General features: G+C 49.1%; 2 protein-coding genes across 4 annotated transcripts; both read right to left on the reverse strand.

Moving 5' to 3' along the window:
* Window positions 1-21: 21 nt before the first annotated feature.
* Window positions 22-7,805, reverse strand: LOC127587995 (G protein-activated inward rectifier potassium channel 2-like). 3 transcript variants are annotated; one of them, XR_007958935.1, is made up of 4 exons: window positions 5,688-5,810; window positions 1,662-2,586; window positions 1,195-1,576; window positions 22-689 (listed from the first exon to the last, which is right to left on the reverse strand). XR_007958935.1 is itself a non-coding variant. In XM_052046480.1 (4 exons), exons 1-4 carry the CDS (start codon window positions 7,755-7,757, stop codon window positions 1,009-1,011), a joined length of 1,896 nt encoding a protein of 631 aa, XP_051902440.1. In that variant the 5' UTR covers window positions 7,758-7,805; the 3' UTR covers window positions 22-1,008. The 3 variants fall into 3 exon arrangements, 2 of the variants coding, with proteins under 2 accessions (XP_051902440.1, XP_051902441.1); XM_052046480.1 differs by adding an exon at window positions 7,625-7,805 and having other exon boundaries at window positions 22-1,576; window positions 5,688-5,957; XM_052046481.1 differs by lacking the exon at window positions 22-689 and having other exon boundaries at window positions 1,123-1,576.
* Window positions 7,806-7,861: 56 nt separating this feature from the next.
* LOC127588008 (BTB/POZ domain-containing protein KCTD7-like) lies at window positions 7,862-9,594 on the reverse strand. Its single transcript, XM_052046495.1, has 4 exons — window positions 9,171-9,594; window positions 8,597-8,766; window positions 8,358-8,536; window positions 7,862-8,272 (listed from the first exon to the last, which is right to left on the reverse strand). Exons 1-4 carry the CDS (start codon window positions 9,483-9,485, stop codon window positions 7,896-7,898), a joined length of 1,041 nt encoding a protein of 346 aa, XP_051902455.1. The 5' UTR covers window positions 9,486-9,594; the 3' UTR covers window positions 7,862-7,895.
* Window positions 9,595-12,629: the final 3,035 nt, after the last annotated feature.

The following is a 12,629-nucleotide window of genomic DNA, read 5'->3' on the forward strand; positions in this document are numbered from 1 at the left end:
GCAGCCTTACAAAAACAGAACTGCAATTAACAGTTTATTTATTATAGTTGTTTTTATTCTGTTAGGTGACGTGTGACTTGAGTGTGTGAGTGGTTTCAGGCTTCGGGGCTTTTACTGCAACAGTGATTGTCTCTCTTACTCCGATGTGCAAAAGAAGTGAAAAAGCGTCGTGGTTTGTACTTTTAAAGGGCAGTTGAAAGTCATGGCTTTCCGCAGGAAGTGTCGCGTGCGAGGCCGCGGAACCACAAAGCAGCTTTCGACGGGGCCAGAGAGGCTTTGTGTCCAAATTCACAGGCTGCGTCCTCCGAAGCCTGCGTTCTTTTTCCTCGACCGCGTGACGTCACGTCCGCAGCGTTTTCAGCCGCGGAACTTGTACGAGGAGACGTGGAAGGACCGAGCGAAGTGTTCCACACGCGGTCGAGCTGTGCCAGAAGTGACGTCATCCGTCCGAAACTGCGACCTTCGGAGGACGCAGCGTGCGAACGACGTGGACAAAAGGGCGCAGTTGACAAGTAAAAAGTGCCGGGGTAGCCGCTTTTTAAAAATTCATTAAAAAGTACATCTCTATTTTTAATGTTTCTGTATTTTTCATTTTGTAAGAGAGAGAGAGAGAGAGATTGACATTTTTGAAAACGTGAAATGATGTCTTTGGACCTCCTTCGATTGTGCAGCTGCATTCGTGTACATTTCTGGAAGGAAAATCAAAAAGATAAAAGCTGGATGGTGGGTGGACAGTGAAAGCCTTGCAAACGTCACGTTTGTTTCCGGCAACACGTGCCACTGAAACGGAAACATCGATTCCGGGAGCAAATCGTTCAGGCGCGTCAAAATGGCGACCGTTGTTTTATGGCGCGTGTCAAAATGGCGACCGTTGTTTTATGATCAATTTTTTTTTTTTGAACGGCGCAAACACACCGTTTTTGAATGCTCGGAGACAGAAGTTTGCTGGCGTCAGACAAGGCCGAAGTAAGGCATTGATTATGTACAGGGCTAAGCTAAACCAGCGCGTTAGCGTCGAATATTCACACGGCAAACCCGAGAAACCAGGAGGAGTCCGAAACATGTCCGATTATGTACAAAAATACTTGATATGAAAACGTCCCTATGGGAAGATTGGAATAGAAAAAATAAAGAAGGATCTGGCGGTGGGTGAGACCGCGACACACCGTCTCGGGTTTTTTTTTTTTCTCTCACTGCCGGCCAAAGCGCGCGTGTGCGGTGTCCGTGCGGAACAGGAACAGGAACCAGGAGCAGGAGAGCTACACTTTGGACTCGCTCTCGGCGTTGGCGACGTCTCCGTTGCGCTCGGTCCGCGAGTCTCGGCGCTGGGCCTCGGGGGCCAGGCCCTGCTGGCTCAGCTTGCTGCCCATGGACCAGGTGAGAGGCAGGCGGGCGCGGCCGCTCATGTCGGCCAGCTGCCGGGCGCTGCAGGCGGGCGTGTTGGTCTCGTAGATGTCGTGGAAGCTGTTGTAGTCCACCTCGTAGAAGCCGTCCTCCAGCGTGAGCACGGGCGTGAAGCGGTAGCCCCACTTGATCTCGCTGCTCACGTACGAGCTGCGCGCCTGGCACGTCATGCCTGCGAACAGCGGCAAGGGTTGGCGGCGACCGCGCGCGGCGTCCGTCCCGTCTATCCGTCCCCCCCCAGGGACGCCCCGACTTACCCGTGGCCTCGACCATGCCCTCCAAAATGACAACAATCTCCAGCTCCTCCTTGGCCAGGTGGTCCGGGGAGATCTCCCAAAAGGGACTGTTCCGGTTGATCTCGTGGCAGATGATGAGCGGCGAGACGAGGAAGAGCCGGTCGTCGCCCGTGTTGTAGCCCACGTTGATGTCCGTCTGGTTGAGGGCGATGAACTCGCCCTCCTTGGTCTGCTTGGACTTGATCAGCTTGGCCCGGATGGAGGCCTCCACGATGTGCGAGTTGCGCAGGTCGCCCACCCGGAACATCAGGCACAGGCGGCCGTCTCTCATGGAGACGACGGCGTTGGTGGAAAACACCAGCGTCTCGGCGCGCTTCTTGGGTTGCGAGATCTTGACGAACATGCAGCCCACCATGAAGGCGTTGACGATGGAGCCCAGCACCGACTGAATCAGGAGCAGGAGGATCCCCTCGGGGCACTTGTCCGTAATGACCCGGTAGCCGTAGCCGATGGTGGTTTCCGTCTCGATGGAGAACAGGAAGGCCGACACGAAGCCGTTGAGATTGTTGACGCAGGGAGTCCAGAGGTTGTCGGCGAGGTGGTCCAGGTCGCCGCGCAGGTACGCGATGAGCCACCACATGAAGCCGAAGAAGAGCCACGTCACCGTGTAGACCAGCACGAAGATGAAGATGTTGAAGTGCCACTTGAGGTCCACCAGGGTGGTGAAGATGTCCGTCAGGTAGCGGTAGGTCTCCCGCACGTTGCCGTGGCGGACGTTGCACTTGCCGTCTTTCTGCACGTAGCGCTGGACCTTGCGGCCGCGCTCCGCCGCCGCCGGCGGCTCTTTGGGCGGATCCTTGCCGCCAGCCTTGTGGACCTCGGAGCTTTTGCCGAGGGCCGGGCTCTCCACGTCCTGCTCCATGAGGATTCCCGGACGGATTCAAGGCTGCGGAGAGACGCAAACGCCGTCGGTGGCAAAAAAAAAAAAAAAAAAACCTTCCCGTACCCGGCGACATTTTTCTCCACGTTACGGCGACTACGCTGGCACGTTGACTTGCACGTTGCGTATTTGCGGGTCGGCAGCTGAAAAATTTGCCTATTTTGATGCGACTTTTTGGAAGGAATCGGTGATTTTTGGAGTTCACCGTATATATCACATATTTTTTTTAATTTTTTTAAAAATTCCATTAAGTTGTTCTGGCCCCACCACACACAAAAAAATAACTGTATATTTTTTGTTTTTTTTAATAATTTTTTTGTCTACTGAGTGACTTCAGCAAAACTTTATTTTGGTTAAAAAAAAAAAAAAAGAAATTTAATAAACGAGGGGGGGCGGCCCGGTAGTCCAGTGGTTAGCACGTGGGCTTCACAGTGCAGAGGTACCGGGTTCGATTCCAGCTCCGGCCTCCCTGTGTGGAGTTTGCATGTTCTCCCCGGGCCTGCGTGGGTTTTCTCCGGGTGCTCCGGTTTCCTCCCACATTCCAAAAATATGCATGGCAGCCTGATTGAACACTCCAAATTGTCCCTAGGTGTGAGTGTGAGTGCGAATGGTTGTTCGTCTCTGTGTGCCCTGCGATTGGCTGGCAACCGATTCAGGGTGTCCCCCGCCTACTGCCCGAAGACGGCTGGGATAGGCTCCAGCACCCCCTGCGACCCTCGTGAGGATCAAGCGGCTCGGAAGATGAATGAATGAATGAATAATAAACAAGGGAAATGATATACTGTTTTTGTTGTACCAAGATATCAAACAGGTATTTACACGATTGAAATTTCATTCAAGTCAAGTCATTTTTACGTAAGTAAGGATCTGTACTTATACTCAAAAGAGACTGCAAAAACTTTTGCCACCTCTGTAGGATCTGTCGGAAAACTGAATTTGCACCCCTGACTTGACTGTGATATTTTTCTTGTCCCCCCCCCCCACCCTCCCCATCCCCCATGAGCCTTTCGACCCCATCGGCGGATTTACCGGCAGAACAAACGAGCGCGTTGAAGCCGTTGCGCACTCCATTCGCAAGGGAATATTTGGAGCTTGAGCAGCGCCGGTATCCATGGCAACGGGCGGCTCTGTCTATCAAGTGCTCACAATATAGCGGGAATGTTCTGGAACAGGCTGCAGCATTGGATAACATGGGTCTTGTTATTTTCAATCGGGGTGGGGTGGGGGGTGGGGTAATTCGTAGCATTGGATGGTCCATTTTGGCAATCGATTACATTTTTTTGAGTCGTGTACTCTTAAAGGAGAGCAAATATTAGCAGTGAAGCAAAAAGTAGTCCAAAGAGACTCCTTAAGAGCCACATACCGTAAAGCCAAGCATACCGAATGGTAAAATTGGCATCCGAGTGAAAAGTAGAAGTTCAAATCAAGATTCATTTGCTTTTTCAGCCTTAAAAAAGAAAAAAAAAAAAACGGTAGATGGCAAATAACTTGAATGAAGGTAGTAGCCAGTGAACACGGCACAATAAAGCGAGCGCGAATTTCCTTCAAATGTTTTCTTCTTCTTAATTCAGACGCGATCTTCACGAGATCTTCCCGAAAGCGAGCTAACTAGGAAAAGCTTTTTGGCCAAATAAATCACATCCATGGGATCGTGGACTGACAAGGAGCTAACGGCAATGAGCACGCTGTCGCTCGATAAAGGCTAACTGCTAGCGGCGAACGCTAAAGCAAACCACAAGATGTCTCATATAACTCGTCGATACGTCAATATTGGATTAAATCCAATGAATCTAAATCTAAATCCAACGGATTTAGATTTGTCAGGCTGAGTGAAATCCGTTCTCGCTACTGCTATGATGTTAGCCGTAGCAGCTTTAGAAGAAGATCAGCATAGTTTTCGATGGGAAAAGGTACGAGAGAGTTAGCACAGCATTGCTCACGTTAGCGTCCATTTTTGCCGCTTGTCTTTGGCGCCATTTCTATAAATTGACGGCCGGCCATCACAACGGGGGGTGTCATTTTGTGGCGTCATTAAAAAAAAAAAAAAAATCCTAAAGCCCGACGGAGCATCTGGCGGCCGTTGCTTGGCGACCATTGTTTGGGGAATGGGCTTGAGCAAACAGAAAATGGGATTGTTTAAGCAGGTGCGCGCCACAATGGCCGACGCAGGCTCATCCTAACGTCAATGTTTCTCCCTGGATCGCTTTTTCAAATGAAATGAGAGATCGGAGGGCCTGGTCCGCCATGCGAACGGGAGCCATACGGCGCCGGCATGACGTGACAGTAACATATGACGATTCGGAATGATCTCCATCAAACTCCGCGCCGCAGATATTTCCAAAATGTAGCGACGGCCTGTCTAAAATCGTTCAACGGCTGGCGAATCAACAAAAACGTTGCGCGTCCTCCTTTTGGATCTCGCCGGCGCGACCTCTGACCTTTTGCGTGACCTCTGTTGGCTATGTTTACAAAGGCGGCATCCCTTTTTACGCCGTTGTCCAATTTCAGTTTCCAGGCACGGGAGTCTTAACCGTTTCCAGATTCCCCCCCCCCCCCCCCCCCCCAGCCCCCCATGACCCGTCCTCGACCCCACGGGTGCTTTCCGCAGGTAATCGCACGCGAGCTCCTTCTTGAACACCTTCTCATCCCTTTTCACTTGCGTGTCTCTTTAAAACACGCTTGTCAACAATGGAGCTCGCGTTACAAAACGGGCAAAACTATTCCGAGGCGGCAAGTCGGGGGCGGGGGTGGGGGGGCTTGTACAGGAAGAGGCTGTTGTCATGGAGATGGAGGCGACCCGCTCTATGACTGCTCAGACGACGAACGCTCCGAGGTCCGCTGAATATTTGCGCCGTGCGTAGAAAGCGGCGCACGCAGGCCGCGGCGGGCCTGCCCTGCACAGCCGGCAACATTTGTCTTCACCCCCCCCCCCCCAACCCCCCTCTCCCCGCCTGCCTCCCACCATCCCTCCTAACTAACGTCGGTAGCATTAATAGCATCCTCGTCTTGTTATGCAACCCCCACCCCCCTTCCTTCCTAGCGTCCATCCGTACCCTTTCCGCACCCCCACGCGTTCTCATCGGACGAATGGCTTCCAAGATGCTCACCTGCAGCAAACGGGCGGCCCGGATGCTTCCCATTCGCTTCCTTTCCCGGACCGGCGGCGAGCTTGTGAGCGGACGGCTTAGAAACGGCCTTTTTCCTCTGCCTCCATCCTTCCTGCTTGCTGCCGCTGCGAAGAAGAAGAAGCGAGAGCTGGTTGGCCCGCCAGCCTCCTCCCACCGCCCTCCTCCTCCTCCTCCCCCTTCTCCTTCTCCTCCTCCTCCAGCAGCAGGACCGGCGACCGTGGCCCTCCTCCCGGGTGGGCGACAGACACTCTGAACGTCAGGGGACAGGGAAAGGCAAAGAATAGCGGGCAAAGGTAAATGCGAGGAAAGTGAGAGATGTGCGTGCCGCTTTAAAAAAAAAAATTAAAATAAAAAACAGGCCTACCCCTTCTACTTTTGCCACCTGTTTGTCAGAAACTTGCTTGTGGCAAAAGAAAAAAAAAATAATAAATTGGAAAGTGGAAGGAAATTGAAAACATTTGAAGCAATATAAATCTGAAAAGATTGGTCTCCATTTGTATTCGGTCTAATTTTTTTTTTTTCCAGTCCAATGCCGATTCTGAATCTGATTCTTAAATTCCCACAGGTGAATAATAGGCAGATGAATTAGAAAAAAATACATAATGAATAAAACACCTTTTGTTTTTCTGTGTCCCTTCGTGCTAACGACGATAAAAATTAGAAACCAAACTGCTTTGACTGCTTTACAATACTGTCTTATTGTATTGGTTTCAATTTACAACAAAGAGTAATCGGTTAAGATTTTTTTTTCTTTTTTTGGGGGGTGGTATTATTTTTTCCCTATATTGTAATGTGTTAATCCGTAAAAAATAACTAAATAAATATTACAAGAAAAAAAATGGCAGATTTTTATCGCTTATAATATAGCTAATAATTAGCCGATGATTTGGTCCAAATTCGCCTGTTCCACAGCAGTTTGTTCAAGAACGCAGAAGTGAGCAGGTACTATTTTACTGGTAAAAAGTGAAAAAAAAAATTGGGGGGAGGGGGGGGGGGTTCTTTTGGAGGAGGGCGTGTGTCTGAAACGGATTCCTGGCATTGCCATTCATTTCAAAAGAAAATTTGCGGTGTGCAAATAAAAAGATGGCCATTTTAAGCACAAGGGATTCTTATATTTTATATATATATACATATTTATAGATTTACTTCAATTAGTGTCTGTCATAAAATAGTACAATAAATACAAAGCAAAGAAAAAAAAAAAAAAAAAACGACAGCTTCCTAGAAGCCAACAGGTTTTTTTTTTCCTGATGATCCATGATAGAAACAACACAACGTAGTGCTACGAAGACAACCAAAACTAAAGTGGGACTTTCTATAGCGTCTACGCAGTGAGCTACAAAAGATACACTTTCTCGGCTACAATCGCAAGGTGCTCAGACTTCATCAGGTACAAGGACACCGGGGGGGGGGGGGGGGGGTCCCGTTAGCTTAGCGTCAAGTGCTACGTTCCAACGAGCGGAATGCTTGAAATAAGTTCGATGGCGGAAATTGCAATAGCAGGGATGGGCACAGCAATCACGACATTCACGATTCATTGAGTCTGCAATGGATCAAGGCGAGTTTGCCGTCGAAAGCGGGCCGGACTGCCGTGTTGATATATCCAAGCGGGAAACGGCGCGGAAACAGGAGTTCAGCACATTCACACTCCCCGCGGGGGGGAAAACGTGCATAATGCAACAAGGAATCCAGAAAACAATGTCGTCATATGACCGTCCCACGTGGAACGAACAAGTAGGGACCTTCTTGGGGGACGGCGCTGAGACTCCAACTCAAAAATGATTCAAGAAAATCAAAATTCCCCTCTGGCTCAAGGCTAATGTTGTCTTTTTACAGGGAGGAATAATCTTCCCCCCCCCCCCCCCCAAATTATACTTCCAAATGGAATTATAGCAGATTGGTTTTGTCAATCTCACCGAAATGGGCCCGTTTCGATCGGGTGGCTCGTCCTCCTGGACCGCAGGGCCAACGCGGAGTACGGCTTGGATGGCGAGGGAGCAGAAATGCTAAGGTCGTGTGTGACCCGTGACCTTTGCGGCTTTCAGCCATGTTAAAGGAGGGACTCTTTGGAGTCCCATCGGCCAGCGGTAAAACGCGAGCGTGCCTTGAGCGGAAAGGACGCGAGGGCTCCCAAAAGGGGCCCGGAAATGGGGAGGGGGGGGGGGGGGGGTTGGGGGGGCCCGCCTTTCACCACCAGGTGATCTTGAACTCGTAGATGGGCCTCTTGCAGTAGTAGTGGTTGATGAGGTGCTTGTCACACACGCCGATGCACTGCTGCTCGGCGGCGATGCCGCGGTGCGCCAGGTCGCCCACGATGCAGTGCAGCAGGTCGTAGACGTCGGCCACCGCCTCCCAGGGCCCGAAGGAGACGTCCACGTCGCAGTGGTGCTCAAAGAGCTTGGCCTCGCCCTCGGCGCGCTCCGAGCGCAGCGAGTTGAAGAGCGGACGCTCGTACGGCGTGATGGGCATCTCCTCCTTGTAGACGCACACCTTCAGCTTGGCGAAGCGCGCCTTCTTCTGCGTGGCGCGCAGCTTGGCAATCTCCACGATGCGCTCCAGATTGTCTGCCGGAGCACACACGGCGCTCCTTCGACTCAATTGCTTTGGGGGACAAAAGTAGTCGCGTCACGGGCGGGCCTCCGTGCTTACCTTTGTAGTAGGGCAGCAGGTCGAGAAAGGCCTGCCGCACTTTCTCTCCGGTGAGCGGCTGCGTGTCCTCCAGGAGCTCCAGCAGGGTTGGGATGGAGTAGTACTGCGCCTCGCGGTGCACCGCCCTGACGCGCTCGCGCTGGGGCAGCTCGCCCTCACGCAGGAAGTTCAGGATGTCCCTTCGCGGACAACGCGAAGCGTTGAAATGTGACGCGCACAATCGCGTCGGCGCAACTCACCCAAAGTAGGCGCCGTCGCGGTCGATGAAGAAGCGTCCGTCTGCGTCGCGCGGGATGTGGTGGCGCCCGCTGAACATGGCGGCCAGCATGGTGTCGTCGTAGCGGCGCAGCGTGGACAGCCGGGTGGTGAAGAGGGAGCCCCCCACGTTCAGAGAGATCACCTCGGGAAACTTGACATTTGTCCAATATTAAACTCGTCTGGCTTTGTAGTGTGCAGTACGTTTATGGTTTGAATGAGGAATATAGGCAATTCGAACCTATTTTTATGTCCATTAACCTTGTTATGTGTTAATGTTCCGAGCAAGGCCCTTTATATTAAATATATATATATATTATATTATTTTATATTAAATTAAACCTGACAGAGGGATTATTCTGCCGTGTTTAGGTCTGGATTCAGGATGAAGTCCATAGCTCGCCACGTGACCCAACCTTGGCCAATCACAACGCAGCGGTCCGCCAAACAATCCAAGTTTGGCGCTTGGTTATGACGTCACGTGTTATCCCTATTCGGTACTGCTTGCAATTAAATGAAAACAAACCGTTTTGGGTCAATGTCGGACCTTCGGCCTACCTCCTGCTCCTGTCTGGCGTCCAGCGGGTAGCGAGACGGCTTGCCCCGGCAGACGTTCGCCGCTGCCGTCGCCGCCACGGCTGGGGAGGCCGGCTTCCGCGAGTCATCGTCGGCCATGGCATCGCTGGCTTTCTCGGCGTCACCCACGGTCGAGAAGACCACCATGACTTTGGGCAGCGGCAGGGTGCGCCGCTCCTGGATAAACCGTCTCACCCGAGTCGTCGCCGCCGGTAGCAGGGGGCTTCGGGACGGAGACTCTCGCTCTCCGCCGCCGACACCCGAGCCGTTGGAGCTGCTCGCGCCATTCTGTTGCATGCGCGCGGAAAACCGCTGCCGAGCATCAACAAAACGGCGAGCGATGACAAGTCAGCCAAGAGGCTTCACTAACACTCCGCTCCTTCATACGGTGCCCAATCGATATCTTTCCACATCCGGGTTCCGTTTATTTCAAAATATGTTAAGGCGCCGCTAGCTTGACAGGGGGGGGCGTGTATCCTTCGAACTGTTTTCGCTCCTACCTACTACGACGTTGGCTAAGAGCCTACGTCATGACGTCGAGAGCGTGGGAGAGTCGACGCAGAGATTCCTGGAATTATTATTATTATTTTTATTTTTGGAATGCGTTTAAAGTACCACACCGGGTCGTGGTGTCTGTATTTTGACTCCAACGCTCAACAATATGCGAAAGTCTTTTGGGGAAAATTGTTGCTAACTCGAAAACGAGCCTGTTGTGTGACGTCATGACGTCACGTCGCGGGTACGACCAGCTAATCCGTTTTTAAAAAAATACAGTACAGTTCTGCTTTATTTTCACACCAAAACAAGCGTCGCGACAATCGTTTTTAATGACAACGATAAACAGAACAACCATTATTATGCGAATTAAAATGTTTGGCTGAATGTAAAAAAACAAAATACAATTTTAAAATGGCCTAACTAGCCTGCAAATTATCGCGTCGAAAGAGCATGAGTTACAACTCAGACATTTCCAGAATAAATGTATAACAATTAATTTAAACTACTCCGGCAACTTAAGAATGGCTTTTTTACTGTTACAACTTCTGGAAAAAAATGTCAACGTACTCAAGTGAAAATCTAGGTACCTTGCCAAAATATACTAGCTAGTAGTAGAGGATGGCATGACCTCAATTTCGAATTGTATGAAGAAATTCGGCGTATAACTATTTTTGATTGACAGGCAGGTTTGTTTCAATGCGAATTCAACTGAGGGTTATTTTCAAGGAGGGCTTGCCAAAAATGAGAGTCGGCATCTCCAAAAAAACACCTGACACACAATATTCACAGCACTTCACTTGTTCTGCTATTTTGCCCAAATGTGGGGCCTTACACAGACACGTGTGTCCATCTCCAAATCATCTCCGATTAACTGAATTTACCACAAAAAAAATTTAACCAAGTATCAATCAGCCACCTTTCAGTCAAGTTCAATTCATGGGCACTGAAAACCACAAATTGGTGTGTTGGTGTGTTGACATTTTGACTTTCAATCATGATTTGACATGTCTTGCGTGCCCACCTGAAATTGCAAAAACTTTTTAGGTCGCCGTGAGGTCTCTCGTGTATCTTGAGGGTGTGACGGATGTGGCGAATTGTTGTAAAAAGGAAGCCAACGCGCACGCTTCACCGCTCATGTTGACTCCAGCCGACGCAGGAAGCAGCCGGACCTCGCAAGGTAACGCGGCGGCGACGCGCTTGCCAATGCTGTTGTCATCATTTGGATTTGGGTGAGTTGAGGAAGGATTTTAGATCGCTTTTTGTGCCTTGGATTGTATCGCAGCGTGGACGTGTCTTTGGCTTTTAACCTTTGAAGCAAAAACATCATGTGATGAAAACAAGAAGACACAAAAATACTTACGGAAATTAAAAAGCGCCATTGTGCTTCACTTCCATTTCCTGTTACAGCAGTACAAATTATAAATCAAATGGAAGGATCTTTTTGCTCGATAGAGAAACGGAATATCGGGCGAACAAAAATCGGGCATGGTTGGGCTGTTGGAAAAATATTTGAATTCTTAATTGTTCTCAAGAAACGCCAATGAATGTTCAAAAGCCAGCATTGGATCCTAATATGATCACCTTACATGGCGCACCTCAGGGATCTGGCCAGGCTCCTTGCTTTTCCATATCCTGTGCTCCAAATTAGGATATTCCCACCTAAATGTCTTCAAATGAACAAAACTGACATTGCCGGAGAGGTTTTATCTGATGAACGTTACCAAACTCATTTGTGAGAATTGTCAACAGACGTTTTTGTTTTTGATCATGAATTTTAAATGAATATCATTGTTTGAAATAGAAAAAAAAACACATCATGTTTTAATTATGGCGATACTCTGGTTTTTATTTTAGCCAGTTTTCTTGGCTTTTGTCATGTACTATATTAATTGTATTGATTTATTGCCAATTACACAAACAAGGCAGTTTAAACGTCAACAGCGATTTCACATCGCTCTCAAACGCAACAGAAATTGTTCAATTAATAATCCAGAACAAGAATTCGCTTTTGCTTTCAGATGTGCGCCCGCAAACTCTAGTCGCTTTGACCAACCACTTCCTGGAGCTGCAGATGTGTGACTTTATCAGGATAAAAAAAAATGAAGAAAAAAAAACCCAACAACCCAATTGCAGATGCCGTTTTTGATGTGTTCTAAGTTTGAACAAGTGCTGCTTTCAGATATGCTGGGAAATTCCATCGTGCAGTGTGCGATTGCGACGACCGCGTCGCTGGCCTCGCTCAGTTTGCTGAGCCTTCTGTGTCTGAGATGCAAGAGGAAGCCGAGTAAGTTCCCCGAACTGGATTTTGTTTTGGTGGCATCAGGATTCCAAGTACATTCATTTCAATTCCATCATCAGTGCGTCGAACCGTTTTGACCGATATCGTCTTCGACGAATGACAATTCCACATTTTTGAACGGCATTTAGGATCAGTGGCGTGCCACAAGGATCATTGCCGGGGCCCCACACGGTTTTCCAGATGGGTCTCGGCGAAATGCGAAAACGAGAACTAAAATCAACTGCGCTGAAATCCATTTTACGAAATGGGACAACATAGAGATAGTTAGGCTGCTTTTACTTGAAATTTGTGCGTCCTTCTTCATTAGATTTCAAATATTAATAATTCATTAATATTTAATTTCAAATTGTATTTCTCTTTTTCTTCTGATGGACTTAAAACAAATTAGAGTTGGGGTAATTTTCCTTAAAAAAAATGTTTTGTTGTCATTATTTATTTACTTTTTGGCAACAAATGGCACTCAAGCCCTTTTTTAATCGATTTATTTTTCCCACAGAGACCATACACGAAGAAGCTCAAATATACAACCCGCACACGTTGTGAGTATCAGCTTTTGTGACATTCTAAAAATCGTATGCCGCATTTAGACTATGACATTTTTTTTTTTTTTTTGGTTTGACATTTTTGACAGCCAGCGTGGGGGA

Source organism: Hippocampus zosterae, chromosome 16 (genome assembly GCF_025434085.1).
Source record: "Hippocampus zosterae strain Florida chromosome 16, ASM2543408v3, whole genome shotgun sequence".
NCBI lineage: Eukaryota > Metazoa > Chordata > Actinopteri > Syngnathiformes > Syngnathidae > Hippocampus > Hippocampus zosterae.